Source organism: Mytilus edulis, chromosome 3 (assembly GCF_963676685.1).
Source record: "Mytilus edulis chromosome 3, xbMytEdul2.2, whole genome shotgun sequence".
Taxonomy (NCBI): domain Eukaryota; kingdom Metazoa; phylum Mollusca; class Bivalvia; order Mytilida; family Mytilidae; genus Mytilus; species Mytilus edulis.
In genome coordinates, this window is record NC_092346.1 from 45,242,562 (window position 1) to 45,262,119 (window position 19,558).

General features: G+C 30.2%; 2 protein-coding genes across 24 annotated transcripts in view; one reads left to right on the forward strand and one right to left on the reverse strand.

Annotated features, from left to right (window-relative positions):
* The window catches only part of LOC139514295 (probable tubulin polyglutamylase ttll-15), a 32,281-nt gene extending 19,216 nt beyond the window's left edge, over positions 1-13,065 (reverse strand). The window contains exons 1-2 of one of the 4 annotated variants that reach the window (XM_071303337.1): positions 13,041-13,065; positions 4,849-4,921 (exon numbers count right to left, since the gene is read on the reverse strand). In XM_071303337.1, coding sequence (XP_071159438.1) covers positions 4,849-4,890 — 42 coding nt within the window. In that variant the 5' untranslated portion in view covers positions 4,891-4,921; positions 13,041-13,065. Of the gene's footprint in view, positions 1-4,848; positions 4,922-6,628; positions 6,748-12,742; positions 12,940-13,040 lie in introns of those variants that run through there. The other 3 variants (XM_071303334.1, XM_071303335.1, XM_071303336.1) reach the window with 3 other exon arrangements.
* The window catches only part of LOC139514293 (annexin A6-like), a 66,963-nt gene continuing 60,352 nt past the window's right edge, over positions 12,948-19,558 (forward strand). For 7 of the 20 annotated variants that reach the window (XM_071303316.1, XM_071303314.1, XM_071303324.1 and 4 more), the window contains exons 1-2: positions 13,211-13,350; positions 14,129-14,232. In XM_071303316.1, the coding sequence (XP_071159417.1) occupies positions 14,152-14,232 (81 nt within the window). In that variant the 5' untranslated portion in view covers positions 13,211-13,350; positions 14,129-14,151. Of the gene's footprint in view, positions 13,351-14,128; positions 14,233-19,558 lie in introns of all 20 variants that reach the window. The other 13 variants (XM_071303332.1, XM_071303318.1, XM_071303328.1 and 10 more) reach the window with 6 other exon arrangements.

Genomic DNA, 19,558 nt, shown 5'->3' on the forward strand with positions numbered 1-19,558 from the left:
TAGATATTTCTTGCTTACTATTCTGGACAAAGAAAGATAACTCTAATTAAAAAAAAATTGATATTTCACAATATTGTGCAATTAGATATTTCTTGCCATTGCGCAATACTGTGCAATTGAAAAGACTTGCTATTGCACAATACTTAATATAATAATTTTAGATCCTGATTTGGACCAACTTGAAAACTGGGCCCATAATAAAAAATCTAAGTACATTTTTGGATTCAGCATATCAAAGAACTTCAAGATTTCAATTTTTGTTAAAATCAGACTAAGTTTAATTTTGGACCCTTTGGACTTTAGTGTAGACCAATTTGAAAACAGGACCAAAAATGAAGAATCTACATACACAGTTAGATTTGGTATATCAAAGAACCCCATTTATTCAATTTTTGATGAAATCAAACAAAGTTTAATTTTGGACCCCGATTTGGACCAACTTGAAAACTGGGCCAATAATCAAGAATCTAAGTACATTTTTAGATTCAGCATATCAAAGAACCTAACTGATTCAATTTTTGTCAAAATCAAACTAAGTTTAATTTTGGACCCTTTGGACCTTAATGTAGACCAATTTGAAAACGGGACCAAAAGTTAAGAATCTACATACACAGTCATGACAGTTAGATTCAGCATATCAAAGAACCCCAATTATTCAATTTTGATGAAATCAAACAAAAGTTTAATTTTGGACCCTTTGGGCCCCTTATTATGTTGGGACCAAAACTCCCAAAATCAAACCCAACCTTTCTTTTATGGTCATAAACCTTGTGTTTAAATTTCATAGATTTCTATTTACTTATACTAACGTTATGGTGCGAAAACCAAGAAAAATGCTTATTTGGGTCCCTTTTTGGCCCCTAATTCCTAAACTGTTGGGACCTAAACTCCCAAAATCAATACCAACCTTCCTTTTGTAGTCATTAACATTGTGTTTAAATTTCATTGATTTCTATTTACTTAAACTAATGTTATTGTGCGAAAACCAAGAATAATGCTTATTTGGGCCCTTTTTTGGCCCCTAATTCCTAAACTGTTGAGACCAAAACTCCCAAAATCAATCCCAACCGTTCTTTTGTGGTCATAAACCTTGTGTCAAAATTTCATAGATTTCTATTAACTTAAACTAAAGTTATAGTGCGAAAACCAAGAAAATGCTTATTTGGGCCCTTTTTGGCCCCTAATTCCTAAAATGTTGGGACCAAAACTCCCAAAATCAATACCAACCTTCCTTTTGTGGTCATAAACCTTGTGTTAAAATTTCATAGATTTCCATTCACTTTTACTAAAGTTAGAGTGCGAAAACTAAAAGTATTCGGACGCCGGACGACGACGACGACGACGCCGACGCCAACGTGATAGCAATATACGACGAAATTTTTTTCAAAATTTGCGGTCGTATAAAAATAAGAGCACAATTTTGGAATTATCTTTATGGAATTTGTCAGAAAGAACCTATAACTGAAAAAAATCTTACTCGAGGTCTTCTTAGAATTAAGGCTTGTAGAAGAAGGAAATTTGAGCTTGAATACATTGAAAATGCTGGGTTTTCTGAAATCCCAGGAACACCAGAATCAAAGGAGATTGTCCCCAGAAAATCTATACAGATAGGTATTGATCTTATGCTTGGAATAAAGCATCCTGATATAAAGCAAATTCTGTCAGATGATGGAGTCCCTGAAAAATGAAAGAACATTGTGGCAAAAGAGGGTTGCAATCTTGTTGTTAAGGGTTGTTAATCCTTTAATCCTTGCTCTACATGCTGGCAAGTCTGCTTAGCATGCTGTGAAATGCAGCTTATGAAAGATATTGGTAAAAATCATAAAATTTGTTACAAAGTTTTAAAATACCTGCTTACACGAGAAGTCCGTTCTCTGGGTAAATGCACAGGTTTGACTTCTTATGTACTGAAAAATGCTTTTATGTTTCATGCCTATGAAGGAAAATGTGAAGACAATTTAGGGAAGTGTACAAATGATGTGCTAAGTTCCCTTGCTTTAAGTTTTAAGAAATACTAAATGCCATGTTTCTTATCTAGAAATCTCAACACCTGGGGTCCAATTATTAAATTTCCAGGTCTGCTTGAAAAAATAAACCATGAAGAGTCAGTTGGTACAGAATGGTATGCAGTTCTATGGCTAGAGTTGTGGAGTCAAATTGTATTAAAGGCTGCAAAGATGATAGCAGGAATAAAATATGAAGAATTTCAAAAGGTTGAAGAGAAGTTTGCTTACATGAAAGAATATATGATGAGCCTTATGGAACGCTATGCCACAAGGGAAGGACTGCATCAATTACCCATACAACCAATAACAATGCCAGCAGATGTTACTGATGATGAACTAAATGCAAGATTCAGGTGGTATATAAAACGTTTGGATGAAATTTTTACGACAAAATTTGAGAAAATTCTTCTATAGAAAACAGCAAAGAATATAAGCCATATCAAAGTATTCAAACAAGGAATTTATGTTGTAAACATTATCTTTAATACTAAACAAGAATACCTGATGGTGCTTTCGGGACTGCAAGATTGAACAAATGTTAAGTGTGAACTAATACTCATAACTTCAAAAACCCTGCTGTTACCTTTGAATAAAAGACAATTCAATATGGAAGAAGACAACAGAAAGTGGAAAAATAAACTTCACGAACTTACCAATATTTAACTTTGTACCATATATCAAGAAGCTACTATTTGTATCAGTAATTGCTAAGAAAAATAGGTTGATATCTTGTTTAACACATGAATCAGGGTAGAGAGCATACATGTATGCTTCAAACTCAAAGTATTGCAGAGTGACCATGTAAGTGTTGTGTATTAATTAAGCTTTATTCCTGGACCAGTTTAATATAAATGGCAGAGGAGTGTGTACTTAAAAAAATTGTTGATAGACAAAATAAAAACCTCTGAATTGACACATCTTTTTGCATTCCTACACACTAGCTATTAGGAGCGATAAGAATGAAAGATCACCATGAAAGACACACACAGACATTTAAAGAGTATAGAAAGAAACAATACATACCATTAGCAGTTTCATGTTGATCAAAATAATTAACCTCTAAGTAAACTAAATAACTTCATCAATAATAATTGATTCATATACTTGATTTTACCTGTTTCTTCATCTTAGAATTAATAAAGGCATTTAGGTCATTATCAAGGTAATGCATGTTGAAGCAACATATTTAAGTCAATCACATTCCTTTTAGTTACATATATTGTATGTAAATAAATTGACAATTCACCTGTTTCACTGCTTATGATACTATATATTATTATAAGATAAAAATTTAAATAATCAATCAGGTCAACACATAAAGATATAAAAGTAAGAGCAGAATTTGAAACCGTATTGAATATTTTCAACCACTATTGATTAATTGATTGGTTGGCTTTTAGCCCATTTTCAGCACTATTAGCTATTTCATGGCTGCCACTTTTTATTGGTGGAGGAAGCCAGAGCGTCTGAAGAGAACAATATACCTTTTGTGGGAGCAATGACAATCCTGATCAGTTAAGATTGAAGTTGAAACTTGCCTGTCTCCTGCAGGATTCAAAATTACAACCTTAGTGTTGACAGACTAGTCATGCTATTGAAACAGTAGTTAAGACAACTAAGACCAATTGACCTCAGAGGCTCTTAAACCTCTATAAAGATACTTTAGAATGATTATTGTTTGTTTACCATCCAGTGGCAAATATTAGACGGAAGCAGTTTTGAATAGTATTGATGTTTCTAATTAGTACATTCTTATACTTTTCGTTAAGCTAAGCAGTAAATGTTTCAGTCTTTCCTTCTAAAGTTTTCATACCAAAACTACATGCAATAAAGTCTAAAGAACATGAAAACATACAAAATAAGGAGATGTGGTATGATCCACCAAAGTTCAAATACAGTGCTAAATTAGATTGATACTGAAAACACAAACCACAAGTACTGTAAGTTAAGAAATTAATGCGTGCATTTATCATTGCGATTTTGCCATTTTTGACTTAAATGCAATTTTAATTATTAAGATTTTGAGAAAAATTCAGTTTAATTCATATACAATATTTCAAAATGCAAGTTTAAATTATTGCTTTTACAACTCTGTGGCATTTTACACAATACTAAAAAAAACCTGGCAATAATTTCTGAATTTATAGTAGTAGTATACATCTTAAACTTGTAAACTGAGCTAATATAATACGAATGACAGTAGATTTACTTTGTCATGCATGGTCATGCATGGTCATGTCTGAATTTTCAGAGAAATAAAAAAATGTAGGTCTCTTTGACTTTTTGTTCCAATTAACTCTAAACATTAAGGAGGACCCACTAAGGGGAACCATAACAATTATTTGCTTAGCCTAACAGCAGTTATTTGAGTGACATATTGACACATGACAACACCAAAACAGATTCATCTTGAACTTTAAATTTAAGATAAAAAACAATTGATCACTTTAAATAAAACAACATTTAAAAAAAAATTAAAAGGTAAAAAAATATTCTAAAGCAAAAGACTGCATGCATTTCATTTTCATAGAAAATGACAATTTGATGATTTTGTAAATTCTAATTTATAATAACAAGGAAATTATTTTTGACATTCCTTTTTGATTTTATAAAATGAATTTGTAAATTATATCTATCAATAGTTAAACATAAGGAGAAAAAAACACTTTAAATAAACTAATCATCTGACAGGAAATGATTTGACTGTTATAATCAGCTTCTGCATACAAATATGATGTTTATTATGTTTCATAAGACTCACTGCCGGATGAGAATAAATATTAATAAATCTAGAATTAGAAAATATTTACTGATTAATCATTATAGTCCTAATGAATTTTACCTGAAGCATAGCTGTTCCAGATTTCCTATAGTACAGGTCCATTTCTCTAGTGTCATGTTAAATCCATTTGGCCCTATAAACAATTGCAAAATACAAAAAAGCATTAATAAAGTTTTATCATATATCATGCATATATATATATATACAAATTTCAAAATATTTTAGTTAGTTCATTTAACCAAAAAAAACAAACTCTATTATTTGTACTGATTTATTATAATACATTAATAAATAAAAACATGATCGAGTGCACACATTGAGATCTCTTTCCCGCTTTACTAATCATGATTGAATTTTAACATTGAAAGTTTTAGAACTGAAATGACAATAAAACAAGTGATATGTATGCGTATGTGAGTCAAAGGGGAATAATCTTCAATTAGATAAGACCTTTTGCTACATGTTCAAAGTGTTAGATTATTAAATATAAAGTATAAACACAGATTAAATGAACTCAGACATTATAAACCAGATACATGTACATCTACCCCATTATATTATTTAATCTGGTATATTTGTAAGACTCAGATCGACGTCCGGTCTCTAATCGATGTCCGTTCCTCAAATCGACGTCCAAATGAGACGTCATAATAAAATAACATTCCAAATCGAAGGCCAATTTTATGCCTATCTAATCGACGTCTATTTCTTGGCATTTTCTAATCGTCGTCCGATTTTGAGCATTTCTAATCAACGTCCGTTTTGGATACAGTATACAAAACTGAACTGAACAGCTCGTGTTTATCTTTTAAAACAAAACAGTTATGTTTTTCTATCGAAAGGAGAAATGTCCACAAATGCGTATTTTTAGGAAATATCCGAAATTTGAACCTCAATTTACTTTAAAAGTAGCTCATGAAGGTATATTTCTTATAACATATTTGATTTAATCAGGTAAAAAATAGCCTACATGCAAATTTTCATCAAATTTCAATATTGGGTCAAAACTGTATGGTATGCCATTAAAAAGAAATGTGTGTGCGTGTGTGTTTTTTAATTTGTTACATACATGTACTACACTAAGTATGTTAACAGGTTGTAATATCAATTTTTTAATTTTAGAGATTGGTATGATTTCCAGAGGGACGTCTATACACCAGAGTTCAAATGAAATGGATGTGAGCAAATTGAATTATAAACCACACGGCTTTCAACAATGATAAAAACCCATAACGCAAAGGCTTTAAAAGGCCACAACATAAAAATGTAAACAATTCAAATAAGAAACTTTACGGTCTCATTTATAAAGAAAAACAACTCCGGAAAAAAAATATGACAGACATAAACCATCGAAAACCAATGCACTGCAGGCTCATACATAATATGTTGGGGTTAAACATGTGCGTGAGCACTTAACCTAGAACAGTGGTGCAACCGCACAAGATAAAATCATTATGCCAATTTCTTGTGTTCACGTGTGTAAAACTCAGAAATTTGTTGAAAAAAAATTATAATACTCTCAAAACAATTGGTTGTGCTTCTTTATTTTGTCTATTTATGAAAACTTAATAAAGCTTCTAGATGTCGTTTGGTTTTCTTTGTCGTTGGGTTGCTTACTCATTTCATACACTTACATGCAGTCACATTGGACGTCGATTAGAGAATCAAAATATTGGACGTCGATTTAAGAATGTGACGCCAGATTTGGACGTCGATTTGAGGAATGGACGTCGATTAGAGGTCGGACATCGATATGAGTCTAACATATTTATAAAGAGTTTTATGTATTGACTTACAAAAATGTAATAGATTATTCAAATAATAATAAAACAAATATTACCAGTGAAGTAAATCCTAACATACATCCTGTTTGACAAAAACTAAATAAATCTTTATTTTCATTGTACATATATCATGACCTTTCATCATGACATTTTCTATTTTTCTTTGCTCATTGAAACAGATAATCTGTTAAAAAACTTAAATTTAACTGATTTGAATCAGTCATGTAAAACATTTACAATAACAAAATATCTAAGAGAATCACGATTTGTACTCACTGCCATCTGAAAAAGTTATAAATAGCGTTCTATAAAATTATAGTTAGAAATTATCCAGTGTTTCCAAACTTTATCATTACTAATTTAGTGGAAAAAATTACTACATATATATATATTATATCTAACAAAGTAATTTCTGACTAAACCATGGTGAATTGAAATTATTCTTAATACATCTTTTAGTTTATTTTCTCATTGATTCATGACACTCAGATATCTAATAATTCTATAAATATAACTAAAAAATATAATTAACAATTAACATGATTAAGAGCACAAAGTCTGATAGCATTGATAAATGTTAAAAAAAATGTTAAAAATAAAAGAAAATTTGATAATTTACAAAAAATGGTCAGTATCTTCAGGTACATAAACTAAATGCATGCACAATGTATGTTAATGTGAAGATCCTTTTTTTGCTGAAGAGATTAAGAAATTAGCATTTATTATAATAAAATTGAATTTAAACACCAACATAAATTTACCAAAAAAGAAAAGAGAGTTCAATGATCAAAAGATCCTGTGAGTTAAGCAACTGACTTCTTGTTCAACAGTGCATTTAGATATTTCTTAAAGTATTTTTTCCAATTATCTATATTGTGTAATTAATACAGGACAAATAGATAATGAACGTGTAAAAATTACTTCCATGTACAAATGTATCTCCCTAGATCTCATTAATCATGTAACAATGATTACAATATGATTAAATGAGTAAAAATACATTTTTAAAAACTTTTATGAGACACCTTTTCAATGTAAATCATGTCAACTACCTTTGGTACTTTGATCATGTGTGTATGGTCAGACTTTATATATATGGTCAAAATACTCATATGGTCCAAAACATTTACATGTATCCAACATTACCAGAGACATATAAATACATTAGTATACTTTTTTTCACAAATGAAGTATTTAAAAGATTTTATGTACATTGTAATGCATATAAAAAAAGCCTTCACATTAGCCTTTACTATACATATATTTTGTTAATAGAGCATTCATATAAGGTTTATAGTGTTTTGTCTAAAGCAAAATAGCATGTTGCAGAATCATACATGTCCCTTTCAGGGTTGGCAAAAACCCGGGTTTTATGAGTATTGCCCAGCCCAGTGGGAAATACTGGGAAAACCCGGGTTTTACTGGGTTTTAGTGGGTAATACTGGGCAATACTGGGTAATATAAAATACTGGTCTGAATTTTATAGAGTATTCAGTGATAAAACACAAATGTTATACATTCAAGATATATATAACCTTTTTTGTTTGTTTGGATTGGTAAAACTGTAAATATAAAGCAAAAATTGTTTTTTTTTAAATAACAATAACTCCTATTAAGGAATAACAATTACATGTACATGTAAGAAAAATTATATTTACATAATGTCTATGTACTGTCACTAATTAGTAAATAATTATTCAGATTAGAATGCAGATTTGTTTATGTAACAATAATCAGCCCTTTCAATTCTATATTTGTTAATGGCATGACCCCTTAGGGTGTTTATTTAGCAATATGAATGTATAACATTTGAAATAAACAATTCACTAAAACATTGCAATATTTTTTTTTCTTTCAAAGTATGGATTAATATTGAAACAATGCTTGGTAATTAACAAGGTTTCCTTAAATGTGCAAATCTTGTATTTTGTCTATATAGAAGGGAATGAAATTGAATTTTTCATTCTTTTAGAAATGACTGTCAATGGTTATTCCGTCCGCAATTTATGGGAAAACTAAATATAAATTTAAAACCATATTGAAATTGAAAGTACACATGTAAGATAAAATATAACATGTCATTTCTTCTTTCACAAATTCCAATTTCGAAGAGATATATAGCGAAATCTGTTTTCTTTTATTGTGCCTGTGTGCATCATTCAAAATTAGAGAATGTAATTTTGAAGTATCAAGTCTCAATTCAAGATTATGAATGAATAGAATATAGAATTACGGGGGGGGGGGGGGGGGGGGGGGGAGGGGTAGGACCTTTATCGGAACTCCGGGATCGGGTGTCTTTAAGCTCGAGATTTCGGGATTCACCCTTCCGGGATCCGGGAATTCTATTTCCGAATTTCGGGTAGTCAGGATTTAATTTTTTTTAAATTCAGGACCTCAGGATTTCGTGTTTTTAAGCCCAGGATTTCCGGACCAGGATCCCTCCTTTCCTCCTCCCTCTATTATGGTTAAAGAAAAGAGGTCAGGGAAGTTCTGTGATACTTTTGATATTTAGTGAAATGAGAGGTGAAATGTGTTCAGACTATTACATTTCGATTTAAAAAAAAAAATTTAACCCAAGTTTACTGCAAGGGGTGTTTTAACAACCTCGATAATTATCCATGAGGATCTCGCACTCTGTCAGCTCTAGGTTTTCACCTAGTTCATGATCATACAAGAATTGAGAAGCCTGTGGTTTACTAGACTTATAATATGAGACTTTGGAGTTCATATAATTTACATTCAACGTTATTTATCGAATATTTCAAGGATTTTTGACTATCATTGTTGACCCCCCCCCCCTCCCTGGCCCCAAATTGATTGGATAAAATGAATGGATTACCGCCCCTATTTCAAACTAAAGTCCTATAAACCCCGAATGCACATAAAAGTAAAAGTCCAGCCCGACTTTCGGAAAAAGGACTGGTGTAGATTTCAGATTGATTTCCAGAAATAGAAATCATACAAAAATGTTTCACGCAAATATTCATCTTCAGACGTATAAAGTTATACAACGGTTACTAGCCGGTCTGGATTGTGATAAAAAGAAGCGCATGCAATGCATAAAATATATAATGTCGTGGCTCAGGGATGTGTTGAATTATAGAGATGCTTATGCGGCACAAAGATAAGATTAATTTACCCAAATGTACTAAGAATTACCACACAACTTAAATTTACTTAAATATTGATTTGTTATCCTGTGCCAGACAGATGGCTGATATTCTGAGAAAAGACCTTGATGAAATGAAGTTTTATGGGAACAAAGATTTTGAAAACACGTCACAGTGTTTAGATTTTAACAAAAATAAGGCACCAAGGTCGAAAATAGTTCTAGTTCATAATGAAGAAAATGTTAACCGTTTTCTAGCTTGGCGATCTCCGCACGCACCCGAATATAATAGACAAATACAATACAATACAATAGTACACAAAACGTAACAAAGACCGAGCAACACAAACTCCAACAAAACAGTATATATTTCATACAAGTATAGAACTATATGAAGCGTCTTAACTGTTGCGGCGACGTCAATAACGTTGTCGTTGTTTTTTGTTTTTTTTTACACTCAATATTCAACTTTAACAGGGTATAGCTTGAAAAGTAGCACGGTTGCTAAGGACTTTCTTTGCACCAATCGATTCCTCAGACATTTTAGAATCGTCTCATAAATTAAAAAAAAAAATCGATTGTCTAATATAATAGAAAATCTTGGAAATGTAACAATTCCTGCCGATTTCACAATTTTCCCTATATATCCTTTGTAATTTTGATGTATGATGCTGTTAATTTCAACACCTCATATATCAAAAACGAAAACGGTTACCCCCTTTTATTTTATTTTCCGATTTATTTTTACAAGCAGAATCTACATGTAAAATTAAAAAAAAATCCATTGTGTAGTTTAATTACGTACACTTCGCCTTAAACAGCTTCATGCTCAATGGTTCAATCCAACAATCAAATAATTAGCTAGCCCTCAAATGAGCGATACTTTCTGAGACGTGTGCAAAATAAGTTAATTTTGATTTTGAATAGGTTTGACTTTTCTGTTTATGTCCCTTTAAGTCGTGCATTTACATGTATAACATTTAATTCTATTGATAAAATGAGACACTAATACTCCTACTCCCCTAGTCAAATTTGACCTTAATTAGTTTTTAATATTCTTTTTTATTGTTTTTTTCATGTAGTTCTTCATTTGGAGGTAGAGTTATGTCCCTTAGTCTGCAAGATTGTTTTTTTTTAAACTAAAACGTAAGAAAGTCTTATTTTTATTATATACATGTAGGCTTTTTAATCATGATTTAATAGCATTTAGTTGTCAAGTTTTTAATAGTTGTCTTTAATAATTCAATCTACAGAACATGTATAATATAATGACAATGGAAATCTCATCATGTCTGGTTTTATTTCCTTTTAATAGAAACAATATTTATAATAATAGTGTCTACATGTATATAAAGCTAGGAAAAACTAATTTTTGTTATGTGTTTTGAGCAATTGAAAGTTCATAATGTTAAAGTAATATGAAACCTCAAATTAAAAAAAAAATATGCATAGGTTTTTTATAAATAAATGGATAGTTTACATTATACCAATCTCCGTACAGCGCTCGTTTCCTTTCCGTATACTTAGTACACTACAATACATATTTAGTGTAGTGATATGAAGTAAGTACGGAACGGATGTGAGCTCTGCGCCGGAGATTGACATTATACATGTACAACTTATGTATATACATGTATATACTTTTTTTCTGAGGAAAATTCTTTAATTTGTCCATATTTAGAAGAAGTTTACTCATTTTTAATTGCTTGCTTCCAGGAAGCAATTTGCCGACAAATTCTCCAAATAGTGACCTGAGCGTGACCCTCATCATTAAAATCCGGTGATCGCAATACGCATGGATCTGTCATTAAAATAAACAATTATCTGATTATACATGTTAAACATGTGCTCAATACCCATGCTTTTTGTTATTTGTTTACCATAAGGTGGCAATCAGTCAACTTCGGCTTCAAAACACAGCATTTAATGAGCAGCAATATTTGTTAAATCACAACAGACAGAGAGAAAAAAAATTGACGATTATACGATATATTTGCATAAAAAATGATAAAATCATGCACAGAGAACTAAGTTTATGATACATACTAGTCCAAATAATTATGACGTCGTAGGAAGGTGTCCCAGAAAAAAATTAAAACAGCCTTGCCAGACATCATGAATCCGGGTTATTCGCGCCCATTCACGTTCGCACCCACACATATTCGCCCCCTTTCACTTTTGCACCCTACATGTCCGCGCCCAATTTTAATTGTTTTGTTTAGTAATCATGCAAGTTTTGACAAGAGTATTCTTGTTGTCAGTCATCGTCTTAAAATAAAGTGAGACATCATTTTTTTTTGTGTTGAATAAATCTTAATCATGTTTTGGATAGTGTATTGTTAAAAGAAAATGTAATCCTTTCTATCTGTCAACGTTTTATTTTGTGTTGAATAACTCTTAATCATGTTTTGGTTAGTGTATTGCTATAACTTTGTTTCATTGACTTGTTTCAAAACAACTAAGTGAGATTCTGACTACGTTTTTTTTGTGTGTTGAATAAATTTTATCATGTTTTGGTTATAATAGTGTATTGCTATATTTTATTGTTTAATTGTTTCAGATCAAAGTTACCCATCAGTCAAAAACAATTATTTTTTGTGTTTTTCATTTAAAATCTTCAATGTTTTACTCATACCAAGCTATGAATACATTCAATATTTACACCAAAGCAATTTAAAACAACAATCATGATTTCCAATTATTCAACTGGAATGTGAATTAAAATTGGGCGCGAACGTGTAGAGTGCGAACGGATCTTGGGTGCGAACGTGCGAGGTGCAAACGTGTAGGTTGTGAAAGTGTATTGGGCGCGAACGGACCTGATACCAGACATCATAATCATTTGGACTACATGTAGATATATACATGCATTGGTTCAAGAATTGGATAAACATTATTTTTTACCACTCACTCGTTTCTTATGACTTTTTAACAGTAGCCAAAATTACCCTTTGATGTCTGACGGTTAGGGAAATAGTTCCCTCATAATATTTATAACCAATTTCAGGCATCCCTGTGATTGAATTACCAGTGATACTGAAACTCTGATAGTTTGTAAAACAGTAATCTCCCTTAGAACATGAACTTCACTTAAAACTGGTATCTTATTATGACATGGATCTGTGCAAGTTTACATTTGATTTGCAATTTACCTCTATTATTTGTACAGTTTCTTTCATAACAACAAATGAGCTCAAATATTTTCAATCAAATTTTTTTTGTTTATAATTCCAAACCGGAAGTATGGACGAAAGATACCTCCATCCAAGAGAGTACTTTTGGAGGCTGGGGTGGATGAACAGCAATATAATGTATCTATTTATCCAAAGAGTTTGATAAAGATCACACACATAACTTACAACAGGTATCAGGTATTAATCACCATGATGTCACCATTTACATAAATGAAAACAATGGTTTGTTAATTTAATTATTTTATATTAAGTCACAGTTTAAATTTCCCCCCAAATTCGTTCAGACGTGTTTTTGTTTACGTTACCATGTAGATAACCTTTTAATTACTCAACCGAAACGAACAGGTAGCATGAACCAAACAACTCTGAACATCAAATAATTAAATGTGGAAATGTTTTAATAAACAAAAACAAGTCAACAGTATTATATTCAAATAAATTGGAATTAATAAATTGAAGTTAACTTTGAGAAGAGGTAAGATATTAATAATAGCCATTTATATAATGTGTGAGGTTTCATTTTGAAATAATACTTTATAAATGTCTCCTTTTCTTGTAAGGTGAATAATAATTTGAAAATTGTCTTAGAGTGAGCACTGTAAACAATATACAGTTATCTTGTTGCAATGTTTTGATGCATGTAAACTAATCATTCTAATTAATACACAAAATAGCATTTATGCCTACTGTTACTTTCAGATCTGTATCTGTATTTCCCACTTCTGTAATATGATGATTTTTAAAATATGAATTTAATATATAATGGAAGAAGATGCTTGAAGAATTTAGGAAAACTAAGCCATACATGATTACTGTTGCAACTGCCAGGATAAAGGATTAATTGTATGATTTAGATTACCTCCAAAAACAATACATTTTGTATGTACATCTTCCTTTGTTAAACTACATAAATATACTTATATTAAAATTAAAAAAAAAGAAGGAACTGAGCATGAACTAAATATATATATGCATGTATATATATATATGCTAGTCCTTTAACTTGTTCTTTAACATACATGTACATGACATACACAATGAAATATGACTTCGCATTCTTATTCCTTTTTTAGTGTTATAAAAATGCTGATATTTACTTTTATCTAAATGTATAAATATAGATAAGAATGAGAAAACATCTGTAAGGAACTTATATATGTTTCAAGTGGCGAGGAGTTGTCTCTGATGTTGTATCAAATGCATACATTTTGTACATGTATACTCAAACATACTTTAATTATTTTTTTTCACAGGCCAAGAAAACTAAGCTGACATCATGCCAGGAACTTTCCCAGTGGCCAGTAAAATTCTACACAAATATGAACAAGATAGAGCTTACAGATTACACAGACAGAAAGTTAGTACAAGTATACATAAAAAAGATACAAATACATGTACATTCCACAATACTCTTGACTTTTTCATTAGATTTTTTATTTTAAGTGCAAACTGAAACAAAATGTATTTTCTTCAAAGAGACGAAAAACAATCAATTTAAGATTATGACACAATCCAAAAGTTCCCAAAAAAAGACACATGAAATACTAAGGCAAATTAAAATTAGATTTCTATAAACATGATTAATCTTGGCTTTTTATGTGAAAATATTTACAATGTCCTCAAGATGGTTTATCATCTTTAATGACAAGTGTGTTGCAGTTCAAATGTATATATAGAATGGCATATTCATAATTTTGACAGGTCTTTTTCTAAGACCAAAAAAATACTCTGATAGTGTTGATTGAAACTCTTGAGTAAAGGGTGAGTTGAGAAGATGATAACACTTTTATTATCTTTTGAATGGCATCAAACTTTGTCACGACACTGCTTTTATAGCTACAATATGGTTTGTGTTTTGCTCATTGTTGATAGATATACTACTGTCTTCATCCTGGTCTTCTTGCCTCTGCTGAATAGTTGTCTCATTGGCAATCATACTCAATATTTATATACAAGACTCCAAGAATGTTTTAGCTAGTAAAGGTCACTGTTAATTTCTGTACTTATAATGACACTTTGACAGCTTTAATTAGTATTTTATAAACAGTAAAATGACTTGTTTACTGAAATAAACTTTACTTTATATAAGCTTTACTATAGAAACCATATAAAAATGAATTGAATTTTAATGTGTCTGTTTACAAATACACATAGATGAATAAATCACACTGTTATCTTTTTGAATTCAAATAGTTTTCTTCTAAAGTCAAATTATGTTAGGCACAATGGTTTAAACGACTTAAAAACTGACAACTTATTTCATCTCAGTTCAAAAGTTTACAATTCATTAGATATTAAAATCCTTTTTGAGATAACATATATTTGAATACTAAATTCAATACTGTATGTATCAGATTCCTTTACAAAATTAATTTGAACATGTATTCTGATTTCTGAATGATCAATTGAAATGAACATCAAAAGAATATATATCCTGTGTATAGATTTTAATTCGTCTGTATTGATAAACATTCCAAATAATTTCATGAAAAGCCATTTATTTGAGTGGTCAGTGTTAAAATGTTTACTGCAGGCGTTTTTAAATATAATTCATAGTATATACAAGTTTGCTAATATTGCCATTATAGATTGAAAATTTAACTGTACATGTAAATGACAAAAGGTAGCTTTTACAGTCATATTACCTGAGGTTAAATTATTTAATGTAATACCTAGGAAAAAAAATATAACAAATTTAAATCCATACACCTAACATTGAAATGATCTACTTCAGAGAACATGGTCATTCCTTTTATTTTTATGGCTTCAGGTTAGCATAAGAAAGAAAAATGTTCAAAAGTTAAGAACATCTCCACTTATTGGAATTTCCAGTTACACTTCTTAACTCTGTTTATATATTAAGTCTAATTGAAATTCAAACTAATCTTTAGATTGTCAAGTTTTTTAGTTGATCAACATCAGTTTAGCACACCTAGATGCAAATTCCAGTTCAACATATTAGTTTTTTGTTGTTGAAAATAAGGTATTCTTTCTTTATCAAACTTAGGTTCCACTCTATCAAATTTTTAATTACAATGTAAAAATGGTGAAGATTTCATACATGTACATGGCCAATATACCCTAGCTTTCAAGAGACTTTATAATGGTGGGTCATTTCACTTCATTTCACTTCATCAAAACTACCATGACTACAATCAATGCTAAGTCTATGGTAAAATTTATGTAAAATATTCAAGTTTCAATTAGAATGTTTTTTGTTAAACATGCATGTATTCTTCGAATACAAAAAGTATCATAATCAAATTATCAATAAATTTCCAACATTGAAATATTCTTAGGTATTAATATCATCATTATGTAACAAATTACACTCTCCATGTAACCATCACTAATAATTCATAGAGAAATTGATTTCTATATTTTTATGTATTTAATATTTGATAATGTTTACATAATAAGATGAGAACACAGGATAAATATTTAATTAATGTTATTTTATAATTATCATTTAGTCATAACACACCTTAAGGGGATATTAATTAAACAACCTCTTACAGTTTATTTATCTACTGTTCTCTATGCAACATTTGTTTTATTTCAAAATCTGCATGCTTTCTTTTCAAATTTTCATGCAATTGCATTTAGTTTAAATGAAACATCACAATTTTGTATGCCTGACATTGTTACTTTGTAGCTGCGGAACCGTAGCTTTAGGTCCTTATGTGGTCCGCAAATAGTCAAAAAATAACACAAGGACCTAAGAGCTACGGTTCCGCAGCTAGTTACTTTGCTGCTTTAAATTGTTCTACTAAGAATTAGCATTCATAGGTTTGTAAAAATAGCATGGATTTTGAGGTTAATTATTTCTGAACACGTGTTGCTAGGTAAACTAAATGTGCAACAGTAAAATCTACATTTTACGAAGGCCAAGCTTAAAATACAATACAATAAACTCCCACATGTATTAATGAATTAGACAGCAACCATACAACACAAAAAACAAAAATAAGCAATTTATGGAACATGCCATAGTCACTTATAAGTATTTACTGTGTCATCTTTGGTTCAGTGTCATCCATAAAGATATTAGAGTGAGCAGTATACAAAGACTGGATTTTATGGTTAATTCTACAGCTTAGATTAGGCAAAATGATAGCAGAAACAAATATTTTATTGAAGAATGTATGACTTGAGAAGCTATGAAATGACTAGTCACAATATTTTGGTAAACTTTCTTTTTTTTGTCCTCTTTTGGAATACCTTATTTGTACTCTTTTTGATTAATTTATTTTGTACTCTATTGGAATACTTTTTTGTACACTTTGAAATACAAATTTTAACCCTTGGATAATAAGTCAGACTAAACAGTGAACTTACATGGATTTAAAAATTTAATTTCTTCCCACAAGTTTGGAAACTTTATAAATTTTAAATGGTTCAATCTCAATAGACCACAAAATGTACAAAAAGTTAATTACTTTCTTAAATAATGCATAGAATTTTATCTTTTTATGATTCTTGTTTCTCGCTTGGTGATTAATAAATAATATTTGCATTACTTATTAAATACCTTTGATACAGTTCAAAGTTTTCAGGTGATTTTTATTGACGAAAGGTGTAAATAATTTATTCGTTCCCCGATCATTCTTACAGCTTGAGTGTCAATGCAACGACTAACAAACAATATCAAGACATTCGATTTGTAAATCGATGGACATTTTGGATTTACTGAGTTGTTTCCACTTCATATATAATCTCATTTTAATATTCTGTTGAAGTGTTACTCAAACACGTTAGATAAATATGCCTTGATGCATTTTAGATATGTTACATTTATCAATGGTAATCAAAATTTGGCATAGTTAATGTGACATTACCATGGAAAACTTTCTGTATTGCATGTGTATAGGTTAAATTCAAATAATATAAGAAAATAGAACTTTTTAAGGGTAGGGTTTAGGTATTTAAATTCTAGAATGTGAATTCGAAATAAAGTGCACTTTAGCAACACATAGACAATAATGTAGGGTTGAACACAGCATTTTCCCCATAAAATGTCTTTAGATTTTCAGTCCATTAGCATTAAAATCATTTTCATTCGGTTAATATTCATATTAACAGTACAAAAAATGTATCAGTAAGAACCTTCGAATGAGTTTATACAGAGATTTATGTTTACATTGGGGATAAATTTTGTTTCGCATAAATTCCTACAGAATATATATATTGGAATTAAAATCTCTCTGTCTGTCTCCCCATCATTTTTCTGTGTAAGTCATTTCAAGTTTTGAATGTCTTTATCATGTTAAAAGCATATTAATCGTATTATGTATAAATGTTGACCACAACAATTGAGATTAAAATGTCTGTCTGCCTAGTGCCTGCAAGGTAAAGGTCAGAAAGTTAGTTCAATAATACATCCTAAACTCCAAATAAATAAAGATGTTTTTTGTTAAGAAATTTTGAATGTCATTAAGTAAAATGAAGGATATTAATGATACTTGGTGTTAATGTTACCCATGATGAACTACCAGAGGTTGAGTCACCAATTACGTTGGAAATTATTTCTTGAAGGTCAAGGGAACAAAAGTTTACATCCCCATATTCAAATGAAAAAAAGTTGTGTCCAGTACAGAACTTTTGAATGCCTAAAGAATATAAAATAATGTTAGATATTATTGTTGCTCCCCACTTGACAATGGCCATGGTTTGAAGTCTGTCTGGAAGGTCAAGGTCAAATGAATATCAGGGACTGTTGATATCATTTTGAAAGCTTTGCTTGTAGTACACCTAGTTTCCATTATTTATTTTTTATACATTTTATGTTTTTACTTATACACACCTGTCAATCTCTTGTTGGAGTATATCAGCCCCAATATCGGCAGATCTCTACAATAGCCAGTTTTCTGTTAGGAAGTAATTGAATGGCAACCTTTCAAATATCATTTAAATTATTAATTGCTATCTTTATTATTATAACTGTCATTATTGACAAATCATTTGAGCTACATGTATTTTGACTATTAAATAACTTTTGTATGTAAACAAAATCTCTGTTAACTTTACGTAGCTATATGAAATGGACATTTTATGCGGAAACTATCATTTAATTAATTGTAATTCAAATATAAAATCATTTGGTAATGGGAAAGTTATAGAGGGAATTTGACTTCATCAAAGAGCAGTTATGTCTTGTTGGAGAGATTAAGTGCAACTGGTCGAATCTTGTTTCTAAGGGATGTGGCTATGCCTAATAACTTTCACAGACTAATTGTACCATGTAAAATAACTTCTTATAGAAAAATTGCATGTCTTATTACAAAATTACACATAATAATCATAATAATTATTATTTCATATTTTTTAGTTCTGACATGATTTAAATCTCATGAATTCACAATTTATAAATAAAGATATATTTTTTTTAATCCTAAGGTTCATCTCCATCAAGTGTAAGCGTACTGAAATTATTTAAGTGTTGGTCCTTTTTAAATTTCCTGCACTAGATGTTATGTAGGTTTTAGGTTTTCCAAATTTTTTGGATTTAAGTATGCATTAACAAGTTTAAATACAAGAAAGTGTACAGTAAATAACATTTATTTATAATATACTTTAAAATGATGAACATGTCATCAGCTAGTAAAATTTGTCTAGTAATACAGTTTAATATATGAAAATGACAATTTATTTATATGCATGGCTATCCAACTTGAAATTTATAA